Raw genomic sequence first — 14,139 nt, forward strand, 5'->3', positions numbered from 1 at the left:
GCCACCCACACGCAGGGTCGAGATACTTGCTTTAATTCCCGGTTCTGTGCAGAGCAGGGGGCAGGGGCTGTTCTACGCAGCAAGGTCAGTTTTCTGAAACGCAAGTGCTACTTTTATACCCAAAAACGTGAGAAAGAACTTGATCTCTAACATTCTATCACTGGCACACATTATGGGTCACTCATTCCTCACTTCCGTTTCAAGGGCCAATGCTCAGGAATGTCACTGTGCCTGCTAAAAGAGGGCGTGGCGTGTTGTTAGCAGGGGTCCCTCTAGCCTGTGGGTATGAATTTTAGGATGCTGATGGACCATTAATATATTAATACGGTGATTTCAATTACTGTGTTTTTCCCCTGTGCTCAAGGCTGTAACCAAGGCAAGCTGTGGGCAGAGCTCTTATCCGTTCCTTCCATCTGTCCTCCAGGCCTGTCTCAAGGCCGGGTTCGTGACTACTGGGGAGTGTTTTTGTCTAATTGGAATCTGGTTTTGGTTTTCTCTAATTCTTAAAATCGTATTTGAAAATTGTTCCTGATAGAATCATAGAATAGTTATGTAGGCTCTGTTTTTATTCTGCTTGTCCCTTACGTTCCCTTTCATGTTATTTTTTCCGAAATGTGATTCCACACCCCCCCAGTTTTTCTCATTTCAACTGGTAACTGACATCAGCGGTGGGCCCCGCGGCGGGGACTGCCCCGCTCCCCCCAACCGTGCCCGGCTCTGCCCGCGCTCCCGAAGCCCCGCGGCCGCCCGGGCCAGAACCGCTCCCGCCCAGCGCAGCTCCCGGCCCCGCCAGGGACACCCGCCCCTCCCGTTCCGGGACAGGCACCGCCCGGGGCCGCCCCTGCCCGCCCAGTCTCGCCCCGGAGGGCCCCGCGGCGGCGATGGAGGGCGGCGGGGGTTGCTCGGAGGAGGCGATAGTCTGCGAGACCCTTCGTCTGCTACGGATCGAGCCCGTGGCCGTCGGCCCCGGCGCGGAACGGGCGAGCGGCGCGGCGCAGGGCTCGGTAGGTGGGCGGCCGGGCGGGGGCCCCCGCGGCTCCGCCGGTGCGGAGGGGTCGCAGGCCTGATCCCGGCTACTCCTACAGCGGAACGTGCTGCGGAAGCAGCGGCGCTGGGAGCGGGTCTTGGCGGCCAAGAGGCGGAAGCGGCAGCAGGAGCGGGAGAGGAGCCGGGCCCGGCGGGCCGAGGGCGCAGGTGAGGGGCGGTGCGGCCCTGCTAGGGGGCTCGGGGTGGGGGCCCGGCGGGGTCCGGGCTGCCCTTTCTCTGCTCTGCCTCCCAGGGGCCGGCAGCCGGGGCGGCGGGAGGGCCGCGGCCGCCCTGGCGAGGGAGCGCCTTCTGGAGGCCCGGGCCTCGGGGCCCCGGCTCTGCGTGGACCTCGGCGTGGCCGAATGCATGTCGGAGAAGGTACGGGTGCCCTGCTGCTGCGCCCTGCGGCGCCGCTCCGGGGTCCGCAGGCATGTCGGAGACCTGGGACGTGCCCCGACACGGTCTGGTGGGAGCGCTCTCATCCGCTTGCCCCGCTCTGCTCCGGCTCGGGAAGGGACCTGCCCTGTGCTGCTCCTGGGGGTGCTGCCTGCAGGGAGGGAGCAGAGGGGAAGAGCAGGTGGCTGAGGCAGGTCATCGGTTTGTTCTGTGCTGGAAAGCTCTAAAAAACTCTCCAGCTCAGCCGGTGTGTATGAGGATGCACACAGCAGCTCTCTGGGGCTTGGCCCTATGGGGGTTGCTGTCCCCGGCCGTCCCTGCCTGTCCTCCTGGGCCTGCCTATGGCTGCCTGGTCTCAGCGCTGGCTGCCTGCACCCAGCCCGCCGGGTTTCCTTGAGGAGCAACCTTTCCTGAGCCTCAGCCACGGGTGACAAGGGCAGGACAGGTGTCTGCAGGCCCTGAGTGGTGCCATGTTACTCCTGGCCCCAAGACTTCTGAGTCACTGTCGTTGTTACTTGCTGAAGGAAACAAGCCGCCTCGCCTCGCAGATCAGGAGACTCTATGGGGCAAACAGACGGGCCAAGAAGCCGTTTTGGCTTTGTCTGACAGAGTTTGTGGCGGGCTCGTTGATCTACGAGGAGTGTTTTCGCATGAACGATGGCTTCTCCAATTATTTGGTAAGGGTCTCCGACCTCCGCGCTTTCAAGGCTCACAGCATGCCACAGCCCTTAGTGTTGCCCCAAGACAGGCTGAGGTTGGCTTGGATGGTGGGAATGCAGTTCAGTGACAGTGGGTAAACTCAAATCTTCTTGCCCTTTGGCAGAAGACAAGAACTGACAGGTAATAGAGTGATGTGCAAGTCCTTCTAGTGACAGCTTATATTCCTCCTGCCTGCAGGAGAATTCCTTCTCCACATGCTTCTGCAAAGAGACCTGTGATGCTGAGACAGGCAGACACAAGCTTGGTCAGGCTTTGGGCAGGTCATACGTTGGTGTCTCGAGATTTGTCCTGAGCTTAGTCTGACTTAAGCACAAGACCCACATGTATAGGTCACACAGTGACATGGAGCAGTGTGTGTTACAGCACCCATGGGGCTGCACCTTCTGACAGTGAGGGTAGAAAACCACCTGAACTGGAGATTCCTGAATATCCGGAATTGCCACCTCCTTTAAAATAAGGCAATTTATTGCTGGTCTCCCTTTCTCAAACCATGTCTAGTGATTTTGAAGATAATTTAATGTGTTTTGAGTTATACATTGTTCAATACCCATGCAGAAACATTTTCCAAATTAAAAAACCCAAACAGTCCAGTGGTAGGAGTTCAGACACCTGGGGCAGTAGTGTCAGTTCAAGTATACTTATGTGTCAGAGAGTGGATTTTGTTCTGGCAGATAACAGTTTGGGTTAATGGGCTGCTTCTCTTCCTGACTTGCATTTTTCAGATGGATACGACTCAAGAAAGTTACCTGGACCTGTTTCCTTTAGATAAAATTGTTTATCTCACTCCTGACTCTGAAAATGGTAAATATTTTACTTGCTTTAGGCATAGGGGAACTGGGGCAGAAGACTGACTGTGAAGCTTTTATTTTTGAAAAGAACCTGTGCAATTAAGTCTGATGCTAAATCTACTCATATCGCAGTCTATTTGGACAGGGAATGTGGTTTTGAGTCAGGGCTGTGTGTGATCTGCAACAGACTTAATTAAAAACCTGTGAATACAGTCTAAATTGCATCCTTCTCTGAAATAATGCAGGAGCTAGAACACTGCTTAATTATTGCTTACTTTGCTGCTGTGTTTATTTTCTCCTCTTCCTCCATTTCTAGCTAGCTGTGTGTTCCTGGGGACTAGATCCCTTTCTTGTTTTGCACAAGTGCCTCACTGATAAAGAATCTGGTATAGGTGGGGGAAGGTTTTAGTGGGTGACTTTGACAGTGGGGAGGCATCTGCAGAGCAGGGAGGGATCAGAGGCAGCAGGTCAGCAACATCTCGTAACAGGCGGCAGTTACAAGGAGCAATGCCTGATATCCTTGGCACTCAGTGCTTTTGGATTGTGCCTGATCCCCCCTGTTCCCTGCCTGTGGGTGAGGCAGACACTCCTGCTTGGAAGCTGCATGCAGCCTCCTGCACAGTCTGAGGCTGCAGGGGGATGGGTGACTGGCACAGCTTTTCCATGGAAGTGGTGGTCTTGCTTGGGGAGTGATGTAGTGCAGGATTTTACTGTTGTATGGTGGTGAGCAAGTACTTCTCTTGTTTCTAGTTCTTGAAGATATTGATCCAAATAAAGTGTATGTCCTCGGAGGCCTGGTGGATGAAAGTATTCACAAGGTGGGTAGCAGCCTGTCAGACCCAGAGGCGCCATCTGCCCCATTCTCTTGTGAAAGCAGAGATATCCCACTGGTATTACCTAGTGCTGCTTCTGCCTCAAGTTGAGACATCACAGCTGTGCCACCACCTGTTTGTCCTCAAGGTTCTGCCAGATGCAGCACCAGGCTGAGGAGAGACTGCAGCAGCCTGGGTGAAATGAGCTCCAGTGTTTTGTTCTGTAGCTGCTTGTGCCCCAGCCATGGTGCTGTACAGGTGCAAGATGGTGCACATGGGGCAGCTTGTTGCTTCCCTTGCAGAAGCTGACTCTGCAGAGGGCACATGAGCAGTCCTTGCAAACAGCTCGCCTGCCCATTCGTGAGTACATGGTGAAAGCCATCAACAGCAGGAACTACCACTCAGAGACACTGGCCATTAACCAAGGTGAGAGGCTGAGCTGTGTCCTGGAGGAGGAGGCTCTCTAGCAGCAGAGTTTTCAAACTGGAGGCTGGTGCTGAGCAACAGGGGACACACTGGGAGCAGAGGTTGCCTGCCCCCTTCCCTCCCCCCCAGGTCTTGTCCCTGCTGCTCCCATTTTAAGGTCTTGTGTGGTTCTCTGCATTGGCCCATTCTCAGAGGAGCAGGACTTGTCACTTCTGCTTTGCACAAATCTGTGACTGTGTAGGGAGATGTGAGGCAGCTGCTGTTGCTACTGGTCATACAAGGTCCCAGGCAAGGGAGAAGGACAGAAGTTGTCAGTCGTGGGTGAGGCTCAGTCAAGGCAAGGCTCACGATACCAGGGTGGGTGTTGTGTGCTGTGTTACTGTGGTGGCTTCGGGTCATTTATAACCATGGCTGGGCCATTTGGTCACAGCAGTGGATGTGCCTGTGCTCCTCCACTTCTGCTGGCAGCCTGTGGCTTTGTAATGTGCCCATCTCTGCTAGGGGCTGCAGAAAAGCTGCTGTCCCAGGCCAGCTCTAGTAAACTCTTACCTCTGGCATGAGGTCTTTGCTTCCCGTGCTGTCAGCATCAGGCAGGGGAAGCAGTGGAAGGCTCTGCAGAGCACCAAGCCCAGTTGCCAGAGACCACTGTGTCCCCCAGGAGGAGACCTGATGCAGAAGCACAGTAGGTATGACTGGTTTTGTCCTCAGGAACACAGAGGGGCAGGACAAGTTAGATCAGTGACCAGGGGCACCCTGCTTTAGTTGACACAGCCTCTGCTTTTCCTAGCTAGAGCTTCCCAAAGTCACCTCCAAAACAGTCTGCTCCTTGGTGAGCTGCCTCAAACACTCGGTCCTCAGATGTTAAATGAAAGGGAACACCCGCCCCATGCTGACCTTTTATGGCATCAGTGTTGTGACACCCTAATGTTCTGCAGCCAGTGGGGGGTGTATGGCAGAGACTGGTCTCACTGGTGCTCCTTCCTCTCTGTTCCTGGCAGTCTTTGATGTCTTATCAACTTACTATGAGACCCGAAGCTGGCCAGCAGCCTTGAAAGCTGGAGTTTCTTCTGGAAAAGGCTATGTACTACCAGATGCCATGAAATGAGTGGAAATACCTCAGTATGACAACACACAAGAAAACTTTATTTGGTGAGGTTATGGAGCTATGCAGATGAGGAGAGGCAAACTCCAAACTTCAGGGAGAGGCACCAGCATCAATGTTCATAGTGAAAACAGCTCTGCTGAAATCTTAAGAACCTCATTGAGTGTGACACATTCTACCTCTGCAGGACAATGCTGGAAATTACTTTTCCTCTTTTGCAGAAAACAAAAGTTGATGGAGCGCTGGGATTAAGTAAAAACTGATGGGAATTCAGTTCTGCTTCTCTGCAGATGCTTGTTAGTGTGTTTCTGACTAACACTTTCTACACTTGTTCTGGGACAAGAGCTTTAAGGTATTTCTTTCATCTTGATTAAACAATAAGCAAGGTGAAGTTAGAATTGCAAAGCTCACTTGTGAGAAATAATTCCTTCCCATGGAAAAGGGCAGTGCTGTTCCAGTGAGGGGAACATGGGATGGGAAGTGATTCTCAAGTGAGAAACAGTTCCCAGGTGCATCATATCCTACCAACTTTAAACCAGTTGAAGACCTGGTGAGTTGTTTAAACCTATGGGTAATTCTGTGCATCTAAGCTAAAATAAAATGTTTACTCTTGGACTCCTGTTGCATCCTTAGTTACTGATCCATGCATCTGCATTATCATGCACTGACACGTGAAGTTCACTAGCCTCGATGTTCCTTCTGGAAAGGTACCTGGGGTTTGACTGTGCTCTGCACAAAAAGCATGGAGGTATTTCACAACCACAGCAGAAAGTGGGCTTGATGGATAGAAGTTGCTATGTTCTTAGCCATTTTTAAAAAAAAATCCCCAACAAACTAGATGCAACCCCATCCCTCCTCACGGTCAATGACATCCAACTACCAGAGGAAGGATCTGAAGGTCTTATCTTCTAAGATAAATGACTCTCTCATAGACTTCTGTATTTTCCTTTCTCCTTTTACACCACCTGGAATCCAGTTTCTGTGAGACAGAGGGGCCTGCAGCAGCAGTTGCTGGACACAGGGTGTTGTTCCCCCATGGTCTGAGTTCATGTCTGCTGGTGCCTATTGCTTTGCTGAGCCCTACAGGCTCCTCTGATGCCCCACAGGGCCTAGGGGTTCTTACTCATTATGTCCCCCAGGTCCTCTATACAGAGCTCTGCATTTGGCCTGCAGTGTGAGAATCTTTTGTAACGGAAGGCCCAAGCAGCAGCACATGCTAACCCAAACCAGCTGGCAGTGCTGCCCTCCCAGTGACCTTGGCCACCCTGTCCCTGCTTGCCTGCTGCCTGCCCCTGCCTGTGGGCACTCAGAGCAGCAGCTGCAGGGTTGCTACAGGTTGCTGAATTCCTGTGGGTGTTAGCATACCTGGCTGTGAAGTGTCTTCCTGGTTAGGGAGGTTTCTCAGGGGTGCTGCAGCACTCCCAGCTGCCCCAGCTGCCATCATCTTCCACACTAGGGGTTCAGCTGCAAGGACTTGCCCTTTACTCCCTCTGGAAGCATTAAAGAATGAGCAAAAATTGTGGGGGTACCTCAGCAAAGCTCTGCTGCTGACCCCTATATCCTGAGCACCCTTGGCTGCAGCAGCTGGCCTACTGCAGACATCCCTCAGGGAAAGCACATGGCTCCCAAACACCCCAAATCAGACACCAGACAACTAGCGACTTGCCCATGCCCTGTCCTCAGTCACTGCCTGAGGATCTTGCCCCCAACACTGAAGCCCTGACCTGACAGGGACATGCAGTCAGACCATGGCTGAGGACAGCCACACCTGGCCAGGGACACACTGCACAGGGCAGAGAAGCTACTGACAAGGTTGGGAAAAGGGGCTCACCTTCCCCCAGGCAGGTCAGTGTAATGGGTCATCTCCACAGCTGTGGAGGTGGTATGTCTTGAAGCTTATTCCTTCTGGAATACATGGATCCATAAGCAGCATGGCAAGGTTAATCAGGGTCGTTCTCAAGCATCAGTAAAGCAAATGAGCAGAACTGGCTGAAGCACAGAAATCGTATCAGAAGAACAAGATCTGGTGTTGCCTCCCTCTCTTAGGACCACCTTCCTTCTCTTGAGTCCTTGCAAGGAAAAGCAATTAAATAGAGTATCCCCAAAGAGTTTTCCATTACAAGTACAGACACATCCTTAGCCACAGAAGGTGGACAAAGCAGACTGGGTTCCTTCATGTCAGGCTAGGGTGGGATTTGACATCACTCTACTTCAGAGTTTGCCTGGAGTGCAATGAGCAGGACAAGCAGGCCAAAGGGCTCCTGTCTTTCTCCACAGGGGACAAAAGGCATCTAAAACAACACCTTGAGACGGGCCACCTGCAAGGTGTTTGGGAGGGGAGGGACAAGCCCCAGGCAAGGTGCATAAGCCACTAAGTACTCTAAGAGTTCGCACTTTACACAGGGATTGTGCACACAGAGTGACACAAGGGCTGGAGTATGGAGTGTCCTCCCCTGGCCACCCCAGACCGGGCAGCTCCTGGTGGAGCAAAGCAGACACGAGTGGACACACGGGGGAGAGCCTGGTAAGTGGAGTGACAGAACATGGCTGGGATCTCCCCCACCCACCAAACATCCCTGTCACAACAACTGGGGAACCCTGAACTGTTGCAGTAGACAATACATGGCAGCTGTAAGAGCTGTGTGTTGGCGGGCAAGAAGACTGGCACCCAGATCTGGGCAGCCCTGCCTGCAAAGCTGCTGGTGAACAGCCTGCACAAGCTGGTGGTAGGTGCCCACCACGTCTACTAGTGCAGCCTTGAGCTCCTGCTGCCTCTGCCTACACAGCTGGCAGTGTGTCACCTGGAAGCAGGTCACCACCAGCTGAACCAGGTGGCCAAATGTCACCCTCAGGGCATCCTGCAGCTCTTTGAGGGGCTGCTCTGTTTTAAGGAGCTCCTGGCAACTGGACAGTAGGTCTCGGGAGGCTAAGCCAAGGGCACCCTTGCTCTCAGTGCCCTGCTCTGCACACTGATCTTGCAGGTGAGCTGCTTGGTTCCCAGAGAGCTTCCCCACAACCTCCTGAAGCTCTGTGATATAGGCTAGGAAGCAGGAGAACTCCGCAGAGTTCACCTGTGCTTGGTCCTTCAGCTGTCTGAGGGCTCGAACATGAGGGTCCCACCACGCCATATCCCTAGCAATGGAGACTGGGTAATTGCCCACAGGGGCCCCAGGAAGACTGTGGCTGCTGGATGGTGGGGTGGTGAGGGGCTGCAGAAATGTGCTGCATATGGGCATGGTGGCTTCGCATTCCCCCTTGTCGTCAGGCCTGTGGAAACAGCTGACATAGGACAGTGGACAGCTGCACTTCTCTGTCCCAAGTTGTGGTGGTAATGTCTTCTTCATTGTGGAAAAATCCAAGGACCTAGTCATGATGGGGTCAGAAGGGGTCTGCTCATCCTTCTTGTGGTTAAAGCAGAGGAAGGAGAGTTTTGAAGCCCCATGGTCTCCTGTTCTTTTCCCCAGTAAGCCAAAGGAAAATGGGCCTGAGGAGATGGAAAGCCCTAGAGATGGAGTCAGAGGACAGTCCTTCTCTACCTGGGGAGCCTGTTCTCTGGGAAGAAGAGTGTGAACAGCCTGTGGCTGTTTGTGAGCCACATCTCCTGTGTCTTTGCTGAGCTCTCCTTCATCCAGCCCCTGGCTGCTTACCAACCCTTTCTCAAAGGATGGTCCAGCTGGGGATGTTTGCATCTCCCTTCTGGCAGCATCAGGCCCCAGGCACCCACTGGTATTTTTAGAGGCCAAAAGCTCTAGTGGGATGTCTGCGCTTTCCTGAGATGGGCTGGGTGATACCAGGTCTGTCCTCACCCCAAACGAGAGCCAGGAGAGGCGAGTTATAACCCCTGAAGTGTGGCTGCAGTCTGTTAAGAGCTGGGCTGCATCTGGAAAACCCACGTGGGTTTTATTGCGCACCTTCTGTAAGGCTTCCTTGCTTATCATGTGTCTGCTTTTGGCCTGGGATGGGGCACGGTCACTGCTGCTTCCAGCACAGCTGTCACAATTGGCTTCTGCTTCTCCACAGGGAGCTGGGACAGGTGTCTCACACTCTGCTTGCCTCCCAGCAGTGGGCAGCAGTGCCTGGTCCTGGACCACTTCATGGGGAGAGGCCACAGTGGGGCCATGAGCTGTTGGCAGCAGCACATTTTCTTTAGCAGGGCCAGTCCCCTCTGGCCCCTGCAGTGGGGGTACATCACCAGCCTTTTGCTGGGCTGCTGTCCCCTCATCCAGCTCTTGCAATGCCCCTGGGGCCAGCCAGCCTCCAGTGGCCACACAGCTCTCCTCACTCAGACACCCAGCACTTGCCTTCATGGAGGAACTTCCCTGGGCAGCTCTGCTTTGTCCCCCAGGAAGGGGCACAGCTTCCCCCAGGGACAGGAGAGGTGGGTGTACAGCATGTCCAAGTTGGAGGCCACCCTCGACAGGTATGGCAACCCCTGCACCCTCCTCCCCATGCTGGGCACCCTGCAGGCGAACAGCCGAGATGGAAGAAACCACCGAGTCTGTCACTGATTTTGTTTCCATTGTGTCAGGTTCCATTTCCATCAGGTCAGAGGATCGGTTTGTGCCAGCTGTGTCCCTCTGGGACTGGGTGGTAGCAGCAAGCCCGAGCTCTGCATCCCTTCTGGTGCTCTGTGCAGGGGGTAGAGCAGGGAGTGTGGGTGGGGGTGTCCAAGAGCAGCAGCTCTGCAGAGAGCCTGGCAAGGCCAACGGGAAAGTGACCTGCGAGGTGTAATCGGTTTTCAGGAAAGATCTCCTCTTCCTCAGGCTCTTGGCATGTAGCAGCTCCTTCTCTTTTCTGTGTTCCTCCCTTGCTGCCTGCCTTCTCACCAGGTTTTCCCCTGAGCTGTAACATCTCAATTCCTTTAGGATGCAGGAGGGGTCTGTACCATCCTGGGGTGTCATGGTGCAGCCTGCTGGCAAGAGAAAAATGTAAGAGTCAGAAATTAGTCCCAGACAGCAGAATATCCACACATCTATGTAGTAGGACAAAGAGATCTTTACACAGATCCTGCAATTGCAGACATGAATGTTTGGCAGCAAAGCCTGGCTCCCAAGGGCATGTTTTGACCAATCACCTACTTGGAATCAGCCATGACAGGAAAAATCAAGAGTTGGGACCTGTGGCTGCAAAGGCTGCAGTCCAGGCCCAGTGATGAGGGGAGCTGGACATCCTCTCCCCTTGTTTGCTGCAGTCACTGGATATGACTGCAAGCACAGCCACCACCTTCAGGTCCAGATCAGGGACGTCAGCAGCAGCTACAGAGAGCCTAAGGCTGCCAGCGACTAACAAGGAATAGAAACACTATCAGAGATTCCCAACCTGGATGGTTTCCAGGGATTACAGTTTTGTGCCTGAATGTGGTGTTGTTACCGTGCATGAATGCAAAAGCCAAAATTGTTCTAACTACACAAAACAAAATCAATTCTTAGGAAGTTCAGTTAATATTGAAAGAGAGTGTTATTTCAGAAACAAGAATCCTCTCCTTTCTGAGGAAACACAACTACACTCAGCCAGCATGTTGGCTTCAGGATCATGCAGAACTATACATCAGTATTCTGGAATTCCTGCAGAATGTCAGATTAATTTGAAAACTTTTTATGGGATTTAATACTTGGATGTGACGACAAATCTCCCTGCAAAGTTGCATCTCTGATCCCTGTGTGCACTTCCACTGTATTTATGCTGAAGGGTGGCTTATGAAGAATAGATGTTCAAAGGTCCTTCAAAGATCTTGAGGGAACTATGAAGAACTGAAAGATGATCCCTCCAGGAAGACTGAGAAGGGAGACAGGCAATGCCCTAGGCCAGCATGAACTGCAGCCAGTGGATGAGGGTTTACCTGCCAGGGCATCAGGAGGGCTGAGCCTGTCTGCAGCATCATAGAACTCCTCCTCAGAGCTGGTGTCACCAAAGCCTGGGGGTGGCTCCAAAATAAGGTCACTTGTGTCTGCCATCTGCTCTGCTCCACATGGTGCCTTTTCCTGGGCAGACCCATCTTTCAAAGGACTTCCTTGAGGGCTGTGATTGTTGCTGCTCCTCTCCATGCTGCCTGCAGGAGATAAGCTGTAGCACAGGCTGTAGTAGCCCACAGTGTTTCTTTCAGACAGCTTGGTCTCAAGCACAGACGCATCGGTGTCCTCTCCTCTCTGCTCAGAGGGGCTATCTTCACATACAGCCTCCTCTGCATGGGGTACTTGCAAGAAGCAGAAGTAGTCTCTGGCTTCTGCCTTGCTGGAACCTCCTGCAGCATGAATGGGAAAGAAGCTCTTGTCTGATCTGCTCATCTCCTGCACTGTTGGTGCACAGAAGTGGAAGAACTCCGGTCTGGAGGAAGAGCAGGCTTCCAACTCCTCTTCTTCCAGTGCATCCATGGAGTCACTGGAGCCACTTGTCTTAAACCCTCGGCTCTCAGTGTTGGCTGAATCTGAAGCCTCAGATGTGCTGTCTGTTGCATTGTCACCTCCACCACATCGGTCACTCCCACCAGTTTTGGACTTCCTGCTGTTCTCCTCCAGCTCTCCAAACTCCTCCTCCTCGTTGCACACAGGATGAGTGCTACTGTATGCTACAGGAGTGTCCAAGCAATGATCTGAGGAGGAATCCAGCTCCCAGGAGTCTTCAGAGTCACTGCAAGTTCGAGATTCATACCCTGCAATTTAGACATATCTATCAGCCTGTCCTTTGGGGTGGCAAGGAGGAACAGCCAGGCAAGGGTTATGAACTTGTTATCACAGCAGGGACTCAGAGCCCAGAGAGCTGTGCCCTCTGAAGACAAGGTGAAGGTGGACTCTGACTGGCAGGGCCTCAGGAGAGGCTGGTCCCTTGGGTCTCTGCCTGGTGTCTCTGCAGAGCAGCAGAGGCAGCTGCACAACAGCAGCCACTCCTCAGCCTGCAGCTGCTGAGGCTGGACAGAGGGGACAGGACAGCCTGGCACACAAAACCTCTCTCCTGGCCAAAGTATGTCAGCAGAGGGGAGACTGTTCAGGAACTGGATAAAAGAGCACAAGTGGCCAGGGACAGGTTTGCTATCTCAATGATAGGCACTCAACCTTCTCATTTGGGGAAAAGCTGACAGAGACTGTTGCTCTTCCCCTGCCTGACATTCTGGGATTGATGGAAACCTGGCGCTGCCTGCACTAAGCCTGACAGTCTCAACCATTTGCAGACACCACTGCATGCCCCTGGGCTACTGCTCTAGCACGATGCTATTCCCAGGAGGGCATAACACTTCTAATGATGAAGGATCCACTCACTTTCTCCCCATCCTTTGGCAAAAAAAAAAAAAAAATGGCTGTTTGGTTTTCAAACCTTCTTCAGCTGAGACATGGTGCAGTTGCTGTTTTTTCTCTCCCCAGGTAAATATGGAGGCATTTGCATCCACAAACAGTCTGTAATAGCCAGTGATCAGGCAGACAAGGTCTTTTGCACTGTTTGATTCCAGCAGTAGAGTCAGCAGCTTTTTTTGGGGGGTGGGAGAGAAAACAGTAAAAAGTCACAGAATCACAGAATAATGATGGTTGGAAAGGACCCCTGAGATCACTGAGTCCAACCATCATTAAAAAATCCAAAACACAACAAACAAAAAACCCCAAGCAAAACCCAAACCAAAAAACTCTACACAACAAAATCCCAAATTAACACAAAACCCACCAAGTAACACCCACAAAAAAAGCAGCAAAACCCTACAACCTCAGACAGTAGAGCATGTCCTGAAGTGCCACATCTACACGTTTCTTAAATCCCTCCAGGGATGGTGACTCCACCTCCTCCCTGGGCAGCTGCTCCAGTGCCTGATCACTTTTTCAATAAAGAAATTCTTCCTGATATCCAATCTAAACCTCTCCTGGAGCAATTTCAGGCCATTTCCTCTGGTCCTCACTTGGGAGAAGAGGCCAACTCCCACCTCCCTACAACCTCCTTTCAGGGAGCTGTAGAGAGCAATGAGGTCTCCCCTCAGCCTCTTCTTCTGCAAACTAAACATCCCCAGTTCCCTCAGCCTCTCCTCAAAGGACTTGCTATCCAGCCCCTTCCCCAGCTTGGTGGATCGAACATTAGAAATGTTAGCACAGACAAACATTCCAATATTGCTTGTACTGCAATCTGCAGGAACATGCTGCACTCTGAGAAGACATTCCCTCTCACCCCTCCTGCCACCATGGCAGGCCACTCTGGTTTTTGCACAAGGTACAGAAAGAATAGGAATTGTTTTTCTGGTGTTTTGTTTCTTTGATGTGTCTCACTGAGGACAAGAGGAAGAACCCCTTCTCTTCAGGCCTTTTGTATTCCTCCTACAAGCTTTCCTTTCTGAGCATGTTCTAAGCCTTTTGTACTGAGCTAAACCCCAGACTTCAAACACAAGCTGGAGTGAGTGACTCCCTCTTGTTTCTCTGGCCCTGACACAGCCCCTTGCTGCTGTCATGCAAGCACTGCTTACCTTCAGATCCTGCAGATAGATTTTCACCATGTTCACTTTTTCAGACTCCTCTGCAAGCTCCACCCTGCTGATGTTTGCAAACTCTGCCAGACTCGTTATGATGTTGAGCTTATTATTGATAATCTGGCTGACCCCGTACTTGGCACCCACCAGCAATGCAACATATGATTCTCTGTCCTGTAGCTGTAGAGGGAAGAGGTTAAATCTGTAGCCAAAATCTGAGCAGAAACCCATCCACCTGTGCTGGGCAGGGACTCCTCAGCCACCTGATCTGGTGTGGTATCTTTAATACTAGACTGTAACCAGCTGCAAAGGGAGCCCCCCCATTACTTACAGGCTGTCAGGTCACCTGCTCCCAGGCATTCTCTTCTCTGGCTTTTCCCTGTGCCCCAAAGGCAGGCAACCCCAGAGATGCACCAGCCATCTAGCAGATCC

General features: G+C 52.5%; 2 protein-coding genes across 3 annotated transcripts in view; one reads left to right on the forward strand and one right to left on the reverse strand.

The window, feature by feature from the left end:
• Positions 1 to 5,885, forward strand: TRMT10B (tRNA methyltransferase 10B). Of its 2 annotated transcripts, XM_051643015.1 has the most exons (8): positions 752 to 1,004; positions 1,086 to 1,194; positions 1,280 to 1,404; positions 1,947 to 2,099; positions 2,865 to 2,943; positions 3,681 to 3,748; positions 4,045 to 4,168; positions 5,167 to 5,885. In XM_051643015.1, the coding sequence occupies exons 1-8, from the start codon at positions 882 to 884 to the stop codon at positions 5,271 to 5,273; spliced, it is 888 nt and encodes a 295-aa protein (XP_051498975.1). In that variant the 5' UTR covers positions 752 to 881; the 3' UTR covers positions 5,274 to 5,885. The 2 variants fall into 2 exon arrangements, with proteins under 2 accessions (XP_051498976.1, XP_051498975.1); XM_051643016.1 differs by lacking the exon at positions 5,167 to 5,885 and adding an exon at positions 1 to 84 and having other exon boundaries at positions 635 to 1,004; positions 3,681 to 4,137.
• The window catches only part of FRMPD1 (FERM and PDZ domain containing 1), a 26,880-nt gene continuing 18,031 nt past the window's right edge, over positions 5,291 to 14,139 (reverse strand). The window contains exons 13-16 of the mRNA XM_051643017.1: positions 13,705 to 13,887; positions 12,579 to 12,726; positions 11,110 to 11,919; positions 5,291 to 10,179 (exon numbers count right to left, since the gene is read on the reverse strand). Coding sequence (XP_051498977.1) covers positions 7,850 to 10,179; positions 11,110 to 11,919; positions 12,579 to 12,726; positions 13,705 to 13,887 — 3,471 coding nt within the window. The 3' untranslated portion in view covers positions 5,291 to 7,849. The remainder of the gene's footprint in view (positions 10,180 to 11,109; positions 11,920 to 12,578; positions 12,727 to 13,704; positions 13,888 to 14,139) is intronic.

The sequence above is a fragment of the Apus apus genome, chromosome Z (genome assembly GCF_020740795.1).
Source record: "Apus apus isolate bApuApu2 chromosome Z, bApuApu2.pri.cur, whole genome shotgun sequence".
Classification (NCBI taxonomy): domain Eukaryota; kingdom Metazoa; phylum Chordata; class Aves; order Apodiformes; family Apodidae; genus Apus; species Apus apus.

Excerpts from the sequence above, each read along its gene's own strand:
- TRMT10B (XM_051643015.1), top strand. The coding sequence starts at position 882 with ATGGAGGGCGGCGGGGGTTGCTCGGAGGAGGCGATAGTCTGCGAGACC. Across the intron at positions 1,005-1,085 it reads GCGGCGCGGCGCAGGGCTCG|CGGAACGTGCTGCGGAAGCA; the intron begins GTAGGTGGGCGG and ends CTACTCCTACAG. Across the intron at positions 2,944-3,680 it reads CACTCCTGACTCTGAAAATG|TTCTTGAAGATATTGATCCA; the intron begins GTAAATATTTTA and ends TCTTGTTTCTAG.